At 41.6% G+C, this 23,829-nt stretch overlaps 1 protein-coding gene across 2 annotated transcripts in view; it reads left to right on the top strand.

Moving 5' to 3' along the window:
• The first annotated feature begins 10,188 nt into the window (after window positions 1-10,188).
• The window catches only part of APP (amyloid beta precursor protein), a 275,906-nt gene continuing 262,265 nt past the window's right edge, over window positions 10,189-23,829 (top strand). Inside the window, exon 1 of one of the 2 annotated variants that reach the window (XM_060150785.1) lies at window positions 10,189-10,402. In XM_060150785.1, the coding sequence (XP_060006768.1) occupies window positions 10,346-10,402 (57 nt within the window). In that variant the 5' untranslated portion in view covers window positions 10,189-10,345. The remainder of the gene's footprint in view (window positions 10,403-23,829) is intronic. The other variant, XM_060150786.1, reaches the window with a different exon arrangement.

The following is a 23,829-nucleotide window of genomic DNA, read 5'->3' as shown; positions in this document are numbered from 1 at the left end:
AGAAGCAGTCTCACATGTGAATTGGATTCTGTCCCATTTCTCTCCCAAACTGGGAAGAAGCTGGTCATATACTTGCACATTTGTATTATAAATATTCAAAGACTCTAATCCGGTATCTTCCATATAGCACACATTTTAACTCCTACTTTAAACTATCAGAATGCTTTTTATGGCATCTGTTATGCCCTACTTTAAAACGTCTGTCAGCCTAATATTTCTACTTTTTTTTTCCTTTATTAATTTATCTTCAAGGTCATGCGTGGAAACACCTTTCAGGGGAAAGAACCCATCTGCTTTGGTGAAAATGTACACTATAAACCTTCATTTCTGCAAGGGTATAAATAAAAAAAAAATCTGAGAGTCTATTAGAATGCCTTCAAAGCAGAGTTCCCTAAAGCTTGCTTTGTGCAACACTGGTACCAGGAGTCCAAGCAGCAAACAAAACAAAAGCAGGGGAGGGGGGCGGGATTCAGCATTAGGAGATACCCTCTTTAAAATTCAAAATGCAAAGCAGCATTGTAAACGGTTGTAGGCATTCTAAAGAAAAGATATTTGCTTCATTTTATTTAACTGCTTATTTCTCAAACTTATTTGATTACAGACTCTTTTCCTGTATGTATGAACGCAACAAATAGTAACATGCTGCTGTACTAGGATTCCACGGTACAGTTTGGAAACTGTGCTAGGTGATACTACTTTTCATTTTTCAGAAAGGACTATTCCAATGCATTCCTGTAGTGGAAAATAATCTTGAGATAGAAATATAGCTCACTTCTTTCTCACACTGCATTTACAGGGCAATCTAGGGTTCATCTCACAAACAGTAAACCTCCAAGTGACTATTTGGTTCTTATAAGCAAACACAAAAACATATCTTCTTTTTTTAACTTCATCTGAATCATCAACAGCTCATCGGCTGGGGAGAAATCATCAATTGTCACAGACAACAGCCACAGTCACACCTCCAGTGTTCATCTCTCACTCGCCTTCCCTTGTTTTTATTTGTCACACGTCAGGTACTTCTTACTGTACGTACTTCTGACCCCTAAATACAAACAAACACACAAAGAATCTAGTTTATGATTTCCCTCATTAAAAAAAAAAAACATCATCAGTGATGTCCAGGTAAGACAGAGCAGGTGTCTCCCTCTTCCATCCCTTTTTGGCTGATTGAACCCCTCTCACTTCCTCATTTGTGACATGGAGGGTCACCCCAACACAACTGACAAGTATTCCTTGAGATCCTGCGTGTAAAGTCCCCAGCTTGGCACACAGTAATCCTGACACCTTATCAGTCATAGTGTCCTACCATGATGTCCTCACACATTTTTTATGGTCACACCTGGAACATCTGGCATTCCCTTTTCACTCTTCCCAACTGCAACGTTTTCATCCTCCAAATTACCCTACCACTTCGCCACTGACAGACCTTTCTCTAGAAATGTGAGGATATGTCCGATTGATGAGGAAACCTGTAGTGAGCAGCAAGCAGCCTACCGAAGTCCAGTCCATCTGACCGAAGTTCCCCAGCTCCCCAAGCACGAACACCTCCCTGCAGCTAACTCCCAGTGAACAGCCCCATCAGGAACACTCTTGATGTATTCGCATAACCCTTCCTTAAGACATTTTCCTTCTTGCCCCTTTTTCTTCCCTTTATATGGTGATATCAAATCCCCTACAAAAAAAATAAAACCTCTTCCTGATGTCCCAGATTAACCCTTTCCAATACTACAGGTCTATGATTCTACTTTTCTTCTGATGAACTCATATATATACACTCAAGTTGTACTTACTGATGTATGGTTTTCACTATTTAAAAAAAAATTTTTAATTGAGGTAATTGACATATTGTATTAGTTTTAAGTGTATAAGAATGATCTGATATATGGATATATTGTGAAATGATCACCACAATAAGTTAATATCCCTCACCACCATAGTTACAATTTTTTTTTTTCTTGTGATGAGAACTTTTAAGATCTACTCTCGCAGCAACTTTCAAATACACAGTACAGTATTGTTAACTACAGTCACCATTCACTATGGCTTTTATTCCCCCAGATATTTTTCTCACATAAACATAAGCTCTTTAAGGGGAGTGAATGTATCAGTTTTTTACTCCATCCACAGTGGAAGTGTAAAAAATTTTGATTGATCCACCAATACCAAACACTTTCATTCCTAGGAGTTATATTTATTCCAGTTTAACTGGAATAAATTACACCTAGGACAGAAAATATTAATTGAGGGATATAGCAAAGTTGGATATAGCAAAGTTGGGGTGTTTACTTAGGGACAAATGACTGTGAAGCTTTTATTTATTTGGTAGTTGGTTTGTGTGTGTGTTTTCTTTTTTGCAATTTATTAATTAATTTATTTATTTTTGCTGTGTTGGGTCTTTGTTTCTGTGCGTGGGTTTTCTCTAGTTGTGGCAAGCGGGGGCCACTCTTCATCGCGGTGCACGGGCCTCTCACTATCGCGGCCTCTCTTGTTGCAGAGCACAGGCTCTAGACGCGCAGGCTCAGTAGTTGTGGCTCACGGGCCCAGTTGCTCCACGTGCATGTGGGATCCTCCCAGACCAGGGCTCGAACCCGTGTCCCCTGCATTAGCAGGCAGATTCTCAACCACTGCGCCACCAGGGAAGCCCGGTTTGCGTGTTTGTTTTGTCATTCAGGATATTGTTTATTTAGAAAATGTGTTCAGGAATACTTAAGTTTTATCTGCCTGGAATCTTCCCAATCATTTTTGGTTTAGGTAACACTTCTCTGGCTACAGCCTTAACTCATCAAACACTCTAGAACTTCTCTCTCTTTAAAAAGGAAACCATGAAGGACAATCCCTAGGCATGATGTATGGAGACAAAGAGGTCTAGTTGCCTTGGAGCATAACAGCCCTCAGCCTCAACGTTTGTCACCAGTGTTGAATGACACAGGCCACAGCAATCCTACTCAGAGCTGTGACTTCCAGCGGCTGCTCTGGGCAGTGACTCTTCTTGATCACATGATATGGTCCTCCATCCTGCAAGAGGTGGCCAGCCCCGTTTAGTCCTCTCAGCACCTCTGGCAGGCAGCCTTTCCAAGCACTGTGCCACCTGCAGACAGGATGCCTGTCTTTCATGTACCTGGCACAGGCCCTTGGGAGTGGTGAAGGTTTTTCCTAATTCTGAGCATATTGCCTAAGCCTACATTATTGGAATACAAATGAGCAGCCTGATAAAAGAGTAACCTTGAGTCTGCTCTCCTTTCTGTGTCAAAAAAGTAAATCACTCACAAATATGGAACTTTTATTAGCAACACATTACTTGGGGATCCACCTAAGTAACACTGGGTTGACAGTCACTGCGCTCACTGACAGCCCCTGGCAAGATCAATGCAACGTCAAAGTCAGGACTGTCCCGGTCACTCAGGTGAACTGCTCTCTCAAGAAAAGAGAACTGGGCTTCCCTGGTGGCACAGTGGTTGAGAGTCCGCCTGCCGATGCAGGGGACACGGGTTCGTGCCCCAGTCCGGGAAGATCCCACATGCCACAGAGCGGCTGGGCCCATAAGCCATGGCTGCTGAGCCTGTGCGTCCGGAGTCTGTGCTCTGCAATGGGAGAGGCCACAACAGTGAGAGGCCCGCATACTGCAAAAAAAAAAAAAAAAGAGAACTGACTTCTATTATAAACTAAGCACTGTGCTGGCCACCTTCTCAGTTTGTCACACAACCTGATGAGGGGATGCATTTTTAGAAACTAAGGCTCTGGTAAGTTCCACAACTATATCCAAAACTGAGATGTAGTAGTCAAGGTTTCTCAAAGCCTGAGTCCTTTACACCATCGCATACTGCTGCTCTATTACTAAAGTTCTCTAAAGAAGCAAACCGGTGTAATGCCTGTATGGTCTCCATTAAATCTCCCTGCTACTGGATTGATTTTCTCACTTCTTACCTCTGGGATTGGCATGTATGGTCTACTTTCTTCTCCACTCTTGTTATTCCTTGTTATTTCATAAAACATAGGGATATTCTTTTAAATGAGTCCTTGAGGCAACTTTGGAAGTACCATCATTCTTCAAACAAGTTATGTAAACCAGCTGCCAATAGTGGTCTCTGGTTAAACATTTAATATTATTGTTCCATAGAGTTACTACTGAAATACTCTTATTTCTAAACTATCTCTTATTTGAATCTGAAGGCTGTCTCTGAAGTAGTTTTGTGTAGTGATTGCAGAGGACTAATTTTTAAGGTGTTGTATTGTATGAAGATATATGAACACTTCACAGGTGCATTAGTGAAGTAAAGACCCATGAATGAAGCAGTAACTTAAGAAACAGGGCAAATAAAATGTTGCATCTTCTGTATAGGTGAAGGTATGTTAGCTATGTGCAGTTAAATACAGGTATGTTAAGGGTTAATTATTCATTTAAAATTTTCTTTATGTCTGTTTATTAAAAAGAAAGAAAATCTTATTATGTGAAAAACTGTACCCATTATTGTGAGAAAGAATTTTATCATGAAAAGCTTGAATGCCATGTACAGTTTAGACGTCTGTGGATATTGAAGGCTGTAGTCAAGATAAAGAAATATATAATTCCCTCCATCTCAGAGAAGGTAAAAAGAGATGAGAGAGAATGCAACTCAAGATTCACTTCTGGTCTGTCCACAGAGAGGAATCGGCATGAATTTCTAGAAGGGAAGACAGGTTGTGAAGCATGTGACATGCTCAAATATGTCACAGTATCTGCCATCACAGCTAATACTCAGCAAGGCAGCACCTCTCTAGAAGGTACCATGATTTATAACACTATTGGAAGTCCGGAGTGTCCAAGTTATCCAAATATTCAACCAGGAGGCAGCTAAAGAAACCACTCTGGTTACCTAGGAAGCAGGCTGGTTTCGAAAGGACGTGAATAAAAGGTGGCAGGAATCCACTCTCAAGAACAGATAGGAGAGTAGCTTAAATGTGAGGATAATGTTAGGGGTTCTGACACGGACTGAATTGTGTTCCCCCCAAATTCATATGTTGAATCCTAGTTCCCAGTACCTTAGAACGTGACTGTATGAGGGATATAGGGCTTTAAAGGGATACTTAACTTAAAATCAGGTCATTGGAGTGGAACCCTAATCCAATCTGACCAATGTCCTTATAAGAAGAGGTTATTAGGACATATAGAAAGAGACACCAAGCATGTGTGGGCATAGAGGAAAAACCCAGTGGGGACACAGCAAGAGAGTGGCCATAAGTAAGCCACGGAGAGAGGCCTCAGAATCCAACCCTGCAAGCACCTCAATGGACTTCTACCTTCTGGAACTGTGAGAAAAGAAATTTATGGTGCTTAAGCCACCCAGTCCGTGGTATTTGTTATGGCAGCTCTGGCAAACTAATATAGATTTTAATTGTCATTATAAACTTAGGCTTTGATAACAATATCTAAGGAAGAATGTAAAAGAACATTTTATTTACTTTCAGAACCAGATGATCTTGGTTAAGGTAGCTGCTGGGGATCATGATGCAGCATGGGAGGGAGAAAAAGCAGAATTCTTCCTTTTTATTGGTTGAGCTGCAGTAGCATGTGGGATCTTAGTTCCCTGACCAGGGATCAAACCCGTGCCCCCTGCATTGGAAGCACAGTCTTAACCACTAGACCACAAGGGAAGTCCCTTAAATTTCTACTTTTTTCTGTTGAGCTGAATGATCTTCCAATTGAAAAGGGCAGAAGAACCACTGATCATTGGTAATAAATGTCAAAGATTAGTGACAGGATTATAGAACAAGTCCTAGCTGCTCTAAATGAGCACCTGTTATAGAATGAATTGTGTGCCCCTCCCCCTGCCCCAAATTCATATATTGAAGTCCTAACCCCCAGTACCTCAGAAAATGACTATAATTGGAGATAGGGTCTCTAAAGAGGTAATTAAGTTAAAATGAGGTCTTTAGGGTGGGCCCTAATCCAATATGACTGGTATCCTTAGAAGAGGGAATTAACACACAGATATACACAGAGAGAAGACCATGTGAAGACGCAGGGAGAATGTGACCATTTACAAGCAAAGGAGAGCGGCCCCAGAGGAAATCAACCTTATGGACACTTTGATCATGGACTTCTCGCTTCCAGAACTACAAGAAAATAATTTTCTGTTGTTTAAGCCACCCAGACTGTGATACTTTGTTATGGTAACCCTAGCAGACTAATACAGGGCCCACCTTCTGGCTCAGATTAAGACTGCTTTTGGTGGAAACTGCAAAACTCCTAGTAGAAAACATAGGCGGAACACTTTTTGACATAAATTGTAGCAATATTTTTTTCGGATCTGTCTCCTAAAGCAAAGGAAATAAAAGCAAAAATAAACAATGGGACCTAATTAAATTTAAGGCTTTTGCACAGCAAAGGAAACCACTGACAAAACATAAAGACACACACCCACAGAATGGGAGAAAGTATTTGTGAATGATATGACCAATAAGGGGTTAATATCCAAAATATATAAATAGTTTATACAACTCAACATCAAAAAAACAAATGATCTGATTTAAAAATGGGCAGAAGACCTGAACAGACACATTTCCAAAGAAGACATGCAGATGGCCAAAAGGCACAAGAAAAGATGTTCAACATCGTTAGTTAACAGAGAAATGCAAATTAAAACCACAATGAGATATTACCTCACACCTGGCAGAATGATTGACATCAAAAAGAATACAAATAACAAGTGTTGGCAAGGATGTGGAGAAAATGGAACCCTTGTACACTGTTGGTGGGAATTAAACTGGTGCAGCCACTGTGGAGAACAGTACTATGGAGGTTTCACAAAAAACTAAAAATAGAACTACCATATGATCCAGCAATTCCACACCTGAGTATATATCCAAAAAAACTGAAAACACTAATTCAAAAAGATACACACACTCCAACGTTCATAGAAGCATTATTTACAATTGCCAAGATATGGAAGCCACCTAAGTGTCCATCAACAGATGAATGGATAAAGAAGATGTGGTATATACACACAATGGAATATTACTCAGCCATAAAAAAGAAAGAAATTTTGCCATTTGCAACAACATGGATGGACTTGAAGGGTATTATGCTAAGTGAAATAAGTCAGACAGAGAAAGACAAATACTGCATGATATCACCCATATGTGGAATCTAAAAAGTAAAACAAACCAGTGAATGTAACAAAAAAGAAACAGACTCACAGATAAGGAGAACAAACTAGTGGTTACCAGTGGGGAGACGGAAAGAGGGAGGGGCAAGGTAGGGCAGGGGATTAAGAAGAACAAACTACTAGATAAAAATAAATAAGCTACAGGGATATATTGTACAACACAGGGAATATAGCCAATATTTTATAATAACCATAAATGGAGTATAACCACCTTTACAAATTATGAATCACTATACTGTACACCTGAAACATAATATTGCACATCTACTATACCTTAACAACAAAAAGATTGCTTTTGGTGATATCTGCAGGGCACAGATAACACCTTAAACACAAGATGACAGAGATGCAACTCAGCAGCACTCTGCATAAAACAGACGGGAGATTTGGGAGCAAATGTGACCAATCTGAGTCCACCCAACGCAACGCAACACTCACCCACAGGCTGAGGTGGGCAACAGGCTCCTCCACGCTGCAGTGGCCACAGCACCCTTGGAGAACTGTGAAAAGACACAAACCGGAACACATTTAGAGGAGTGCAGAAGGAACCAGAAACAGGTGCCATTGTGCCATCTACACACCTGTTGAGGGAAATGGAGACAGGACGCTGAGGCAGAAGCAGCATGAAAACTGCGGGTTTTATTTACGTGACGATCTGTGGTGTGGAAAAGACTGGCTTGGCTTTGTCACAGAGGTGCAACAAGGACATCTGAGTGGGACGGTAAAGGAAAGGGAAGTGGGCTGTAAGTGGGGTAAGAACTTTCTAGTGACCAGAGCAGCCCAGAGACAGGATGCATTGTTGGAAGAGCTAGTGAATGTCTCCCAAGCTGAGGCATTTGAGGCCGGGCTGGGAATGTGGTGAAGATTCCAGCCGATGGGTGGTCAGTGCCTGTCCCAGCGCTTATAGTTCTAACTAGAGATGTTCTTGTATTTACTGCTCAGAGGTTCCTGAAGATACCTCAGGGCAGGAAAGAGCATAAAGCGCAGAACAGAGGCAGTGGCTGAAAAGTAAAAGCCATCAGGATCTCTGAGTGGTGATGAATTGGGAGAAAAAGTAAAGAACGTCCATTCATTCTGACACAGTCAGCAGCTAGTCATCTTCCCCTAGGGAACATCTTTTCCAGGGATGGGTGAGGAGGGGCATGTTTCAACAGTGGGAAGGGAAAATGCCAAATCTAAGGACTCGTATTTTCATAGTTATAACCTCACCTCTATATTTTTGAATTTTGTGCTCAGCGAAAGTCCCTTACTCTTAAAAATTGCTTCCTCCTTCCCAGGCCTGGTTCCATGGGCATGCAATCTGTTGGGTCACACAGGGTCCCGTGCTCAGGAGGGCCCTGTGTTTGGTTGAACATTCTGCTGTTGCCATCTTAAAATTCTTAATTTTGGAACAAAATGTCCCACCTTCTCGTTTTGCACTGGACCCTGCAAATTTTGGAGCTGATCCTGTCCCCTCCACATTTTTGAGTCATACTCCTATTTGCATTCAGATGCCTTCAATTGTTCCTATAAACCTGGGACAGACAGAATTGTAGTGGTGGGTAAACGTGTTTGGAAGCAGCTGGGTTTTGCTGTCACTGGTGCTTTTCTCCCCTGCAGTCCCAACTTTTTGTTACTTACTTGCTGTCAGATTAGGAAGGAGATCCTTAGTGTCAGCTTCCTAACTTATAAATGGAAATAATAACAGTAAGGGCCTCATTGACATTCATGGGAAGTGAATGACATAAAGCACGTAAACAAATGACTCGCGGTAACAAATATTTGTCATTATTTGTTGAGGACATTCAGAGGTCATTAAGGGGAAAAAGTAATCCACGGGTCAGGCTTGGATGCCCGGTAAGTAAAGACAGAAGACAACACCTAGGGGAGCTGGCAGAGAAAAACTGATTTCTTGGAAAAGAAGCCAGCATCCTCCTGGCTGAGCCAAGATCCCACATCTGAAGTCCGTGGCTTCCTTCCCTCCCACCAGCCCCACTCTGGACTGTGCCTTGGTGGCTGATGCTCCTTCAGGTCAAGAGCAGATGTATCTGGGCAGTTCTAGCCCATTCTAGACTCACTGGATACTAACCCGGCATTGGATGGCTTGTGTTTAACCTAGGAGAAAGTGGCTTCCCAGAAGGCTGATTTCTGTAATTTAGGACAGACACGAGGAAGAACAAGGACAGAGTTTGAGGTCAGAAGTTCTGAGGTATGGGGGTCTAAAGGGAATCATCTTTCCAGACCCTTCCCCTCCTAACTTTCACTTCACCCACATCTCAGATGATGTTACATCCCTGCCTGATTAAAAACAACAACAACAACAAAAAAAACTCAGATGACCGTCCCCTTCTCAAAACAAAAACAAACAAAAAATAAACCAAAAAAAGTTTTTTTTTTTTTAAAAAAAAAACCTTCTTTCAAGGAGAAGTAAATAGGTCACTGCTTCTTCTCCAGGTCCGGCGCCTTTCTCCTTCGGTTCGGTCTAAAGATAGAAATTCCAGGTTACTTGTGGTTGCTTTTGACGGGAAAAAAATGAGGCTTTTGCTCCCTTTACAAGCAAAGAAATCCTATTTCCTTTAAGCTTGTCTTGTTCACATTCTCTTCCAGAAACGCCTCCCCCACCTCTTCAAACCGAGACAAAAAGCGAAATGAGGATATAAACGCACCCCAGCAGCAGCCCTTTATACGATACCCCCGAGAGGCCTGCGGGGTCGGATGAGTCAAGCTCACGGGTAACGGCGCGGAGCGCTCTCGACTTTTCTGCATCCCAGACGTCCTAGGACTCACCTTTCCCTGATCCTCCGCCGTCCCTCTCCTGGCCCCAGACTCTCCCTCCTACTGCTCGTGGGGTTCAGGCGGCAGGCGGCCGGGGAGGCGGTCGGGGAACCGGGGGAGCCGGGGTCGCCGCACCTGTGGGCGCCGGGGGCGCAGGCCCCTCCCGGCCGAGCGGGCGCAGCTCCCCGGCGGCTCCGCTAGGGGTCTCTCTCGGGTGCCGAGCGGGCTGGGCCGGATCAGCTGACTCGCCGGGCTCCGAGCCCCGCCGCCGCGCTGCTGCTCCGTCAGTTTCCTCGGCAGCGGTAGGAGAGAGCACCCTGAGCAGCGCGAGCGCGGGGCCACAGGAGACGGCGGCGGCGGCGGCGGCGGCGACACCGGCAGAGCAAGGGCTCGGCGGATCCCACTCGCACAGCAGCGCACTCGGTGCCTCGGGCAGGGTCGCGATGCTGCCCGGTTTGGCACTGGTCCTGCTGGCCGCCTGGACTGCTCGGGCGCTGGAGGTGGGTGCCGCGCCTCGGAATGGGGTGGGGGGGGGAGGAGGGGACCCGCTCCCTCTGAGTCTTTAATCCAGAGAAGCCGGGGGGCAGTCGAGGGGACCCCTCTCCTCTCCGCGCCCAACACCCCCGCTTGCGGGCGCCCTGCGCATCCCCGCCTCCGGCCCAGCCCTGCCCTGGGGACGCGCGCTCCGGCCAGCGGAGAGGGAGCGGGCGAGGCGTCGGGCCCCTGGGTCCGCGCCAGTCGGGGGCGAGAAGAGGAGGAGGCTGTCCTGAGTTCGGACCCTGACTCAGTCCCTGACTCGGGGGCCGGGGGGAGGCGAGACACGTCTAGATGAGAGATAGGGGGAGGGAGCACGTGGGGAAAACCGAAAACGCAGCGTCCCTGGATCCTGTCCCCGGCACTTAATCGCTGCCCTTCCCTTTCTCTCGGGCCCTGGCGAGGAGGAGTCGGGACAGCTCGGGAAGCTGGGCATCCTCCACCCCCCGCTTCCCTTTGCCTTTTCCGCCCCGTTTCACCGTCTCTTCGCATCCCCACCACCCCTTCCCGGCCCGACCTTCTTCCTCCTCCCTTCCTCTTCGCGGCTGCTCGGGGCTGCCGCCCGAGTGCGACCCCAACATGCAGGGTCGCACAACACCCTCCACAGGCAAACTTTGTACATTTCTGCGTCTCCCTTTTGTGTTAAGTTGAGAGAGATGGGAGGGGTCGGACACCCGCAGCCACCTCTCACCTTCTCCAAGCCTGGACATTGTGGGCGTTCGCTCGCACCCTCCGATTCTCCCGGTGAGGGCGAAGGTCCCTGGGAACAAAAGCCGCGACACCCCGCCCTCGCCAGCCCGGGGCGCGGTGGGCTGAGCCGCGCTGGTCTGTGCGCCACCGAGGCTGCCGCCTGACTCCCTTCTCCGTGCTGCGCGTCTGTCCCGGAGGGGGCTCTGGCGGTGCCTCGGGGCCCCTCTACTCCCCCCCCCCACTTCCCATCACCTCCGCGGCTTGCTGATTCTGTGCTCGGTTGTGAAGTCCTTGAGGAGAAATACGGGGAGAGTGGGGTGTGCGTCTGGAAAGGGCAGTGGCTGGTGGTGGGGAGGCACGAGCACTCCCCTCCTGTGCATCAAAGGAGGCGTTTGTCTGATGAAGGCGCGGCCTCTTCCCTGGCAGCGCTGGGCACTCTGGTTTACCTCCTCTGGGGACGCGGCCTGCTGTGGAGGGTCCTTAGGGTCTTTTTTTTAGGGTGCAGATGAAAGGGTTGAATTGAGTGAAGATTAAGACGGAGAAGATGGCGCCTCTGCAGTGCAGCAAAGAAAATCTGTGGAGGCTGCAGCCTGGTGAAATCCACCCACCGCTAGGTGTATAGCAAGTCTTCCCCATTGATCCAACTCTCGAACATTCAGCTAACGCCTGTGCAAAATGACTATTTTCCTTTTTATCTGAAGATGCTTAGAAGTTGTTTGCTTGGCAGCTGGGGCAGAAAAGGTTGTATTTCGCATCCTTTGGGCTCCCATTCTGTATTTTACCATTGGTAACCTCCCTTCCCCGGATGTTTGTTTGTTTGTTTGTTTGTTTGTTTGTTTCCCCTCTTCCCCTACCTCATGATGATTTTCCAAGAAAGCAATTTCTGGACAAATGTTTTCCTGTAATTCCACTGAGACTATACTGAGTGTCACACCGTTACAGCTTTTTAGTCCCTAATTTACAAGGTCATTGAACTTTTTCCTCTTCTGTCTTTTTCCTACAAGTGGCTCAGGAATCACCTTAGGGCTAGTTAAGGCAGATTGTTTTAAGAGTTGAAGAATTTGGTTTTCTATTTAAAAAATGCATTTAATTAAGGGAGCTGGGATTTTTCCAATACTTAAATTTACTCCAATGATTATTTCAGTTTTCCTGATTGTCTTATTACACATTAAAAGACACATATTAAGTAATTAACAGCATATCCTTTATAGTTGAAGCTTTTGCCAAAAAGTAAATATTTAACTGTTTTGAGCAATATTTTTTTCTGTGTAAAAGGATGCAGCGTGTAGGCAAATATGATTCAGATTTCTTTTTTAGCCTGTTTGAATGCATTTTTTTGCTCTTCCTCCCATCCTTTTGGACATTTTCACTGGTTACTGTCACCTCCTTCAAAGGGTGGAGGTGAGATTCACAGTTTGCATTTTGCAAAGCGTTAATGGAAAAGTAGGCAATTCACTCTGATGAGGTTTGAGGGGGATTTATGCAGCTAAATCTCTGTCCACTGAAAAGATGTAATTATGAGTTGACTGTCTTTTGTAGGGCTGAGAAAATAGGTCTGCTGCAGATGGCTCAAAAAAAGAAATGAATAAGGGCAATGACAATGGGGCCTCAGCTTCTGGGGGAAGCATCATTACCTGAATTGATGATTTTCCCTAGTACAGTGACCGAGTATGAGTTAAAAAAACCCTGGCATTTATTTATTTAAACTTGATTCCTCTTAAGTTTTGTTTTCCTATATTGTGGGATTTAACCTAATCACAAGTACCTGCTTTCATAGTGGTGCTGATTCACAGATAATATATACCTACTCACACTGGCCAGAACTAACCTAATGGTAGATGCCTGAGCACAGAATAGTGAAGCTCAGATTTGATGGTGAGGTATAAGGAATCACTGTTTCTGCCTGATCTGTGGAAAACCATGACACGGGCAGGGCACCCAAGCGGCTCTCTTGTCACCCTAACCAGCAGAGGCATGTGATGGGTACTTGGGAGGCCATTAGTACTGCAGAGAAGTACTCCAGAGAGAATAATGATCCCTGGTTCTGGTTGGGGAAATGAAGAGGAACATATAACTAAATAAATCACAAGGTTAAATTAGAAATGGCCGATTGAAAAAACAAAAAAGAAATAATGTGGCCCATTGAATATTGGTTTGAAGAAAAACGGAGAGGTCAGAAACAGACTCACAGATGTAGAGAATGGACTGTGGTTGCCAAGGGAGAAGGGGGGGGTGGGGAGGTTGGATTGGGAGTTTGGGATTAGCAGACGCAAACTTTAATATTATATATAGAATGGATAAACAGCAAGGCCCTACTGTGTAGCACAGGGAACTATATTCAGTATCCTGTAATGAATCATAATGGAACAGGAAAAAAAGAGAAAAACATAGAGGTTATCCTTGTGGAAAAGGCTTTCTCCCTGTTGCTAGAGGACCTCTATTTTGTGTTACTTTTCATGGCATACTAGAGATTTCTATACAGATATTTGTATGAAGATGAAGATTGTCAGTCATTCTAGAAATAAACAGAGCTATTATGTGCCTTTCGTGTGGCCACTAAACTACCATTGAGTGTGGTAAAATTCAGGAGAAATGTACCTTCTCTTTCTGCACGTTTGATCTAGGTGGGGATATGTATTACCTTAAGAGACTTACGAAGCATCTTCGATTAATATATTTCTCTAATTTCTGCCTAGTTATATCAGTTACAAATGCAAAGATAAGCCTTATACATGTACTTTAAAAATAAAGCTCTAGGAAGTAAGGTTTAGATTGACTTGCATACACCTTATTTCCCCTCACCCTCCTTCTCCTGTTCCCAGGAAGTTTGCAGAGTAAATAAGACGGGCACATGATTATGAAAGAAAACAGAAAGTGTTAAGTACCAAGAGGAAAGTACAGATTAAGTGGCATACTGAGTAAAATATTAACAGTATAAATATCTATATATAAGGAATAAAGGAACAGTGGGATGAGATAATTCTGGAGAATTTCTTGGTGGTTCCTTTCCAGCCAGATTTGTATCTCAGGTTGGGAGAAGGGAGATTAAGTCTTTGCTTTTACATATTTGTTTACATACTTCTCTCCATCTTTCTCCTCCTAGACACACACACACACACGCGCGCGCGTGCGCGCGCGCACACACACGCACACACCCCTACAGCCCTACACCCCTGAGGGTGTGGGTGGAGCCAGTGTGGGATTTGATTTTCTTAGTTTCTCATCTATTCATTTGGGACCTTTTTAATTGATTCTCCTTTTGGACCAAGCTCTCTCCCGTAGCCCTGAAGCTAGCCTGGTGAACAAAACCATCATTTGCTTCAGGAAGCTTCCAGTCTAGTGGGGACCATACACAGACCATACACAAATCATTATAAGTGTGTGCTCATGAACTGTGACAGATGCTGAGACAGAAAGCAAAGGTGCAGGGTACACTCTGGAGAGGATTAGGGAATTCCAAATAAGGAGGTGAAGGACCGAAGGTGAGGGGCTGAAAGCAGGGTCTCAGAGCTCTGAGGCGGCATCTTCATTAGCACCTTGACTGAGGGAATGAGTACATGATGAAAAAAGTGATTCACTGGGCAGCAATGAGGAGGTTGGGGAAAATAAAATGTTTAGCTTGTTGTAGTTTTTTCTGGTAGTTTTCTACCTCTTCATCTTCTACTTGACTATGAAATGGTTTCCTTTTTATAGTAGGACCTCACATACATATGTATGGAGTGAGAATTGACACTAGCACCATCTTCTGCAAATCCTTGGGGATGCTGTCACCCTGTGTGTCACAGCCCGTATCCAGATACACCCTTGTGAGTGGCTGGAGGAAGATGGAGGGTGGCAGGCAGAGGACGCCAAAGTGAAGGAATGAGCAGACCCCCTGAATGAGTAACAAGTTTAAGCCAGAAAATGTCTATTTCTTAGTTTTCCTTGTAGTTGTTAGTAAAAGGAAAGCAAATAGCACCTGAACCCTCAAACTGAATTTGGAAATGAAAACCAGAGGAAGGGGAAGATGTTATGTAACTGTTTTTTCAGTTTAATGTGGATAGTTTAAGAAATAACTGTTTCAGTGAGGACACTAGTGTTTTTCTTTGCAAAAAAGAAAACCTGGTGAATTTTTCTCTTCAGATTAATGGTTAGTAGATATGCTTTCCTGGTACCTTTTTAGAAGTAGAAATGCACCAAAAACTAGATTCGAATGGACTGCTCTAGGAATAAAGTAAGTCATTGAAAAAAAAGAAAGGAAAAAGCCTGGACGTGTTCATGAACTAATAGATATATGAAAAAGGGATGCTGAATAGATTAGTTAGCTGACTATTCAGAGTGGGATACAGAAGACTCAGTTTCACATGTGAAATCTTAGCTGAGATGGGGAGCTCAGAGGCCATTTTACTTACTTCACGTGGCTACATCTGGAAGAAACATAAAATACAGATTTAGCTTGAGCGTTGCTAGGATTGTAGTATTTTATGAAAGAAGGTAGTGGTTGAAATGGGGAAAATGAAAGGCTTTTGAAAGCCAGCTCTATGGAAAATAGTGGAACTGTTCCTACATTTATAGCCTTGATTTCGACCAACGTGATGTCAGGCCAGCAACCAAGTCATGGAGTTTCTCACGTGTTCTGGGAAGGCAGCATTTCCCATTGATCAAAATATTGACTGTGGGTAGCTCATGCCTCAGCTTCTTCCCTTGTAAAATGGGGATAATAATGTTTATGGTTGTTGGAGATTGAGTAAATATATATATGTAAAATTCTTGGAACAGTAAGTGAGTAAATATATGTGTAACATGATGGCACCTTATAAGCACTACCTGTTAGTTACAATTACTGTTTATGATGATGATGTAAAATAGATACATTTAATCTCATAATTGTTGAAAGTTAAAAAAACTACATGATGTTTCATGACTTATTGACTAATGCACTTACCGACCAGTTAAGACTGTTACAGGAATTTGGCATCTTGTTTCTGAGAAGAATGAATTAATCTGATTTAAATTGTAAAAAAGACATTGCAGATAAAATTTTTATCACAAATAAAATTTTTAAAGTATATATTATAAAATTTCATTTATGAAATATTCATATGTATTTTATATTTCAGTTGGCTTTTTTGAAAAGCATTAAAACAATTCATGCTAATAGAAAAACTTGAACACTATACAGAAATATGTAAAACGCATAAGCAGTTGCTACACAAGTGAGTAAGACCTATTTTAAATGTGTTGACCCTGGCAGCTTGCTAGACATGTCTGAAATTGAGCAAGTTTATATTCTGGCTCGATTATTAACTCAGCTATTAGTTGATTATCAGCTGTGTGCAAAGAGCTGTGAATAAGCTTGGTTTAGCTCTCAACAAAACCTTTTCTAGAAAAGTGAATAAACAGGTTTGGCCAATCTAGGCAGAAATGGAAGATTTCAAATGCCAGCAAAAGAATTTTGATGCTACCTAGAATAGAAGCTTGAAATAATCTTCATCAGAGGACCAGGAAACCAAAAAGCTGACTGCTTGAGAAGATAACGCTTCTGTAAGAAATCAGTTTTCAAAATAAAATGAATTATTTTACTAGCTAGATGATGATAAATTCTGTGGTGGTCTACTCTAAAACTTTATAGTGATCTACTGCTTAATTAAAAGCATAGTTTTTTAAGTCAGCATATTTTGCTCATTATAAAATAAAAGGTTTCTAATCTCAGTTTCAAAATTAGGCTGAAGATATTTGAGAATACCCCAAATTGGTGATACTGTAGTTAAGGTATTATTAACACATTGAAGAATCAATAAGCAAAATCCCAAGGAATCTATATATATATATATTTTTTTTTAATCACACCAGTTCCTGTATTTCTTTATCACTGTCCTGCTCAATCAAGAACAAGTGAGTTCAAGTCAGAGGATGCAATTATTGTAGCCATGTTTGAAGTAAACATGCTGCTCAGAATGGATACAGTGAGGAATGCAGGTACCACAACCACTTATGTAGGGTGAATGAGCAGGGGCAAGTAATAAGGTGAACATTTCAGAACACGGAAAAGAACAATAACCCTGTTTTGTAGATGAACAAATTCTAGAATTCTTAAGGTCTTATTAGTGATGGACCCCAGTATTTGTATCTTCTAATTTCCAGATGGTCTCTCTCTTTATTTTTTCTTCCCAAGTTGCAATGATTTTTAGTTGAGAAGTTTGAGCAAGAAAAAAAAAATTTAGTGATTTATTTTGTTGATATGCAATAGTTCTTTGCTTGAGTCTCTTTCATAGAGAATCTAATAATTTGTCCTATGCTCTCATTTTGCTTCCACAGAAACCCACATTCTATCTTACTAAAGAATGTTTAAGGCATCCTAGGTGATTGGGACTGATAAATTACTTTTCAGCCTTAAAGGATGCTTATGAGAATAAGAGATCTGCTCTATCAAAAAGAGTCATTTGTATTAAGTGAAGAAATGCGTTGTTACTCTTGTTGCTTTGTTAAATTTCAAAGCTTTAATGACTGATATATTTTGACCCGGTGGAGACATTTTACAGGAATAAAGACGAGAGGTTTAATCCTACACTTGAGATACATTTGTCTACTTTAGACCTGACGTCTTACCCCCAAGTGACCACAAACTCATTTGTTGTTTCTCCTGTCTGCACATGCTGGATTACAATAAAACTAACAAGGCAACATAGTTTTTATTTTTAGTCAAAAATGAAGAAAATAGTATTGTCTATTAAGGCTTGGTTAGTCCAAAAAAGGACTTTTTATGTTTGCTCTAACTAATGGATGGCTTTTCAAAAGCATAATTATTGTTTTTATAAATAGCACAACTCAGTTATTTTGTAATGGAATTAATAGGCACACATGATAAAGATAGATAAGTGCTGTTTTGTAACCATATTTATTGATTTTTTTCATCTTTCGAAGAAAAGAGGCCTTATCTACTTTGAAGATTGAGCCTTTAAAACTGATGCAAACTTTTTGAAATCTTTGCTTAACTCTTCAGAGACTAACATAAAAACATCATATGAAAAGTTATATTTGAGAGCAAATATTCCCCATGCTGATGCTCTTAATTACTTACTTTTTTTTTTTTAAACAAATAGTTTTGTCATTGCGGTGTATTGGTTTGAAGATACAAATGGTGAGTTTTTAAGAAACTCCCATAGAAACTTGCAAACATGCAGAGTGATCATTCCAAGAATAATTTATTCAGATACTTATATATTAGATGAATGAGCAATTTAAAATTAAAATCAAATGTCCATAGAGAAGTTACTAGCATATTTTCATATACAGAAACTTAGATTTTTATAGACACACCCAGGAAAGGAAAATTCACTCCTTCATTTAACCAATATTTTTGAGGTCCCTCCCCTCATGGGAGTTTACAATATAATGAGGGGTAGACAGAATAAATAGCAAGTAATAGGGGACTTGGAAAAAATTAAGGTGGGTAAGGATATCATAAGCAAATGCTAGGTGGAAATCTGCTGTGAGTGTGATATTTTATGTGGTGTTATCAGGAAAATTCTCTGACCTGGTCACTACCCAAATGTAAAGTTAGATATCTGGAGGAGAGAACTCTTTATTCACTGTGATGTAAAACAATAACCAGAGACACAGATCTACTTTGGTGGTTAGATATTAACAACAAAAATGGTGGGGCAGGAACTCAGGAAGGTGTAGGAGGCTGAAGGAAGCCTATTTCCTACAAACAAGAAACGGGGGAAAGGATTTTTACCTGAGAGGGTCCTGCTCAGTTTCAAATCCAGCTCACCCCATTATTTCAGAATCCCTATCCACATGCGTGGCATGTCCTCCACATATGTATTTGTAGAACAGAACAATTTCCTAGGTGGTGAGAGTACCAGCTTCTTCCTTGTGCTTTTCTGTATTTTCCAAGTTGCCTAGAGAACTCTTGAACTGCTGCTATGACAAATCAACATGTAAAAATTTAAGTGGGAAGGGTGAAGTTATTCCTGCCTCAGAAGCATAGGAAAGTCAAGTAAGCAGAGGCAGAAAGCCCCAGGAGGGCAAAGAGTAGGTGTGGCCAGACATCAGTCCGTTCAAAATTTGCAAATCTGAATGGTCCCTGTGTATAAAGGAGTAGAGGCACACTGCCCCCTCTCTTTGCCCAAAGATAGAAGGTCCACACAGAGTTCCTGAATCCTGGAGATTTCTCCAAATGAAAAAGCTTCCTGGGACTTCCCTGGTGGCTCAGTGGTTAGGAATCTGCCTGCCAATGCAGGAGACATGGGTTCGAGCCCTGGTCCGGGAATATCCCACATGCTGTGTAGCAGCTAAGCCCATGTGCCACACTACTGAAGCCCGCATGCCTAGAGCCCGTGCTCCACAGCAAGAGAAGCCACCACAATGAGAAGCTGGCGCACCGAAACGAAGAGTAGTCCCCGCTCCCTGCAACTAGAGGAAAGCCTGCGCGTAGTAACGAAGACCCAGTGCTGCCAAAAATAAATTAAAAAAAAAAAAAAAAAAAAGAATCCTCCTGCCAATGCAGGGGACACAAGTTCGAACCCTGGCCTGGGAAGATCCCACATGCCGCGGAGCAACTAAGCCTGTGCGCCACAACTACTGAGCCTGTGCTCTAGAGTCCACAAGCCACAACTACTGAGCCTGCATGCCACAGCTACTGAAACCTACGTGCCTAGAGCCTGTGCTCTGCAACAAGAGAAGCCACCGCGATGAGAAGCCTGCTCACCTCGACGAAGGTAGCCCCCGCTCGCCACAACTAGAGAAAGCCCATGCGCAACAAGGAAGACCCAATGCAGCCAAAAATAAATAAATAAATAAATTTAGTTTAAAAAAGTTTATTTTATATTTGAGTATAGTTGATTTACAGTATTGTGTTAGTTTCAGGTATACACCAAAGTGATTCAGTTATACATACATTTATTCTTTTTTAGATTCTTTTCCCATATAGGTTATTACAGAGTATTAAATAGAGATCCTGTGCTGTGCAGTAGGTCCTTGTTGATTATTTTATGTTATTAGTGTGTATATGTTAATCCCAACCTTCTCATTTATCCCTCCCCCAACCCCAAAATTGGGATTTTTAATATCACCATTTAAGAGAAGGGCAAAATGAGGTTTGGCATAGGGGGAAATCATCTATGTAGTGATTGACGTCATGTCTTAATTGTGATAAGATATCATGAATTGGGAAACTACCATTATATCATTATAGTGATAAGTAATACTATTGTTGTTTATTATTGTTTTCATAGTAATGTGTTACCATTATTATCACTATTTTTTGTTAGTACCTATAAGAATTACCACTATTACTTATAAATATTGCTATGATAGTAATAAGCATTACTATTAGTAATATAATAAGCATTACTATTATAGTAATGAGTATTACTATAAATATTACTGTAAGTATTACTATTATCACTATTAGTAGTGCTTAAAATGACTGTATTATTACTTACAATAAGTATTGCTATTTTTCTTGTAATAAGTGTTACTGTTATTATCACTTGCTTTTTTATTATTTAGAATAATAAATACTATTATTATTTGAAAAAAAAGTGGTGGAGCACAGAAGGGACTATTGACTGTGATCACAAACTGTTTCCTATAATTTGTTTCATAACTCACTACAGTGCCTTACATCTAGTATTTACGAAATATTTGACAAATGCTTTAAAATCAGGACTCTAGGAATTTTATACTGTAATGATAATTATGTTTGATTTTTGACAGTTGAATTAACTTCTCTTATGTTTATGAAAATTGTGAATGACACCTAAGTGTACAGAAAAAAATTAAGCCTTTTAAATAAGATTTATTTTTTTCAGCCTTTTCTAAAACATTTTATTGTGAAAAGGTTATATAAATGCTGTCAACAACTTCATTTGCAACTCTTTATTTCAGACATTCAGTTGACCTAGCAGAAAAATGCCTTGTTCGTGAAATATTTCATCAATCCTCTGATTGATTGGGACATTTTCAATAGAGAATGCCTAGAAATAATTTTCTTTGAATAAGATAGTAGAATTTAGAAAGCAAACATTGTGTATTGGAATGAAATTGAGTGGCCATCAAAATGAAAATTTCATTATCATTGTCTCTTCAGTTTTCTGCTTTTTTGCCATTTTACAGCTAATATTTACTTTTTACTTTAATGTGAACCAGGATCAAAATTGACCCTTTAAGAAAAAAATTGAAATTCTGTTACTTCTATTCTCTAAAGGAATTGTACTTCTCAAGTTCAAGGTCTTGAAGCCAATGCCACTATATACTATTAACTTGACAGGCATTGAAAATCTAATTGAGGTCATTATGATTAGCCTTGTGTCTTGTCAGTGTTTTCTCAGGCTTGTTTTTAACGTTTTGTGTCAAGTGTTAAATCCTCTTACACCACAGAATCCAGAAAATTTCAATCCAATAAAAGTAAACTAAATTTGAAAATGCTATAGTTGTTTTGTGCGGGGCAGGTTCTTGGCTAACTGATAGGACAATGGAACAGGAAGGCAACTTATGTACTTCTGTTGATTTGAGGAATTGTGAAAGGCTCCAGTTTCAAGAATACATTTGTGACAAAACTGCAATTTTGGGATCACTGCATACTTGTTTAGTGAATTATGAGAGGAGGGAATTCTCTGAGCGTGACCATGTGACTGAATGGCTCAAACAGTAGAAGCAAAGGCTGCTGGGTAGAGAGCTATCTTAAGATAGTGCAAGTACCGGGAACTTGGGACTGAGTAATTAATCAACGTGGCCATCTGAGACATCCAGGACAAAGATGATGAACAGGAGGATATACTTAAATAAACAAGATAGGAAGCAGACCCACCCAGTTCCCAAGCAATTCCTTTCCTTGTCTGTATTTGCCATTTAAATATTTCACTTCACTTTCATGAGCCTGGACTCAAAGGTTAAATTTGTGTCTTTGTGAGTTTTCTGGGTGGTGCTGTAAGGACACAGATGGGAAGTATTGAGTTTGTTGGGAATATTTCTTGTGTGTGTTCTTAGTTGCATTATTGACTTCATAAATAGCCAGTAAAGAGAAAAACATTTTAGCTTAAGTATTGGGGTTTTTTTCCTGGAAAAAAAAAATTCGTTAAAATATCATTCTCAGCGTTTATTGCCACTGTTAAATTACTTATGCTTTTAAAAAAAATCTGACACGTAACCTCATTGTTGGTTTGCTCATTCATCTCAGAAATGTAACATGTGAAAGTCAAACCCAAGCCTGTTGATTGATTCTTCTGTTAGCAGATGAGGGGAAAGTTTAATGTAGGATGTTTAATTGGATACTTGGATTATGTGTTCACCTGTTTTGTCTCTATTCCAAATTTTCTCAGGGCGTTAGTGGTTGGCGCCTGTGTTACTGACACGCCCTTGGATTTTCGATTTTCATTATTTCTAATTTTTTTTATCTCACTGCATTTTTCTCCTACTTTTTGAATTTTTAAAAACATCATTCATTTTTTCGGACATGTGCTGGATGCCTTCTGTATTTCAGGGTGACAGGAGCCCTACAATCTTCGTGGGGCTATGTATAAACAGAGAAGTGATTCAGTCTGTTCCTTGAAGGATTCACAGCCTGACAGGGGAAGAAAGAGATGCAGAAATAATTAAGTACAGTGTGCCAAAGGTCACAATGGAAGAAGGTACAAAGTCTTCATAGAAAAGACTGGCAGCATTTGAACTGGGTTTCAAGGATGAGTGGAGGTTAATTGGATCATGGTAGGGCTTTCCAGACGGAAGGAGCAGCAAGTGTGTAGAGGTTAAAAAGAGGAAGCCATGTGAATATGGGTGAGGGAGATGGTGTGAGAACAGTAGGAGATTAAGAGCTTTGGATGCCTTGATGAGTTTGAACTTCATTTTCTCAGCAATGGGGTCCTTTTAGATGTTCCTAAAATGGGAGTAGCCATTGATGACTGTGGTTCAGTTAGGTTTAGGAGGCTTTGCAGAAGTCCTTGTCAGTGTCTGCTTCATCTTGCTAGCCAGATGGTAGCGCCTAGCTGCAAGGGAGGCTGGTACATGTGGTCTATTAGCTGGGAGTATTGCCATCAGGAATACATTCCAGGTTCTCTTACTGATAAAGCAGAGGTAAGGTATTGGGTGACAACTGGCATTCTAGGATGTAGAGGAAATACAATACAAAGGAATATAGACAAAAGGGGTAGATTAATAAACAAACTGAAGGAAAGGTTCTCTCTGAGCAATTAGATTAGGTTTTGGGGATTTGCCCACTTCTCCTTATCTGCTCGCTAACCACATAAGAAGCACATCTTTGGGGAGTGATGGAGGAGGAGATGGGGAATGCTGTTTTATTTTTATGGCAGGAACACCCAAGAGCTAAGCCTTTACTGTGGCAGATTGTACCCAAGGTGGTTTAGACTTGGGGCCCTGGAAATCCTTTCAATCAGAGTGATGGAAACAGTTGTAATTCCAGTGGCTCTGTGGATAATAATGGCAGTATCAGTTTACTCTCCACACTGGTAGACTATCTTTCATTTGATCTAGAAGCTTCCCTAAAACACCCTTGTTGTTGTGCTTGTTCTTTGAAAGGAATAGCAGATAAAACAAGCTTTGAGGTTTTTAGAGAAGAGGGTGATACTGGGAATCTCTTTTGGGCTAGATTTCCCTACCATGTTCAACTTCTTTTCCATTGCTACACACCCCTTCAGATCTGCTTATGTGCACCTGTGTTATTAAAACAGAATTGAAAAATCTGTGGAAAAGAGGAAAA

The sequence above is a fragment of the Lagenorhynchus albirostris genome, chromosome 5 (assembly GCF_949774975.1).
Source record: "Lagenorhynchus albirostris chromosome 5, mLagAlb1.1, whole genome shotgun sequence".
In the NCBI taxonomy this organism is placed as follows: domain Eukaryota; kingdom Metazoa; phylum Chordata; class Mammalia; order Artiodactyla; family Delphinidae; genus Lagenorhynchus; species Lagenorhynchus albirostris.
The sequence above is the reverse complement of the archived record's forward strand: the minus strand, read 5'-3'. Positions and strand labels throughout refer to the sequence as shown.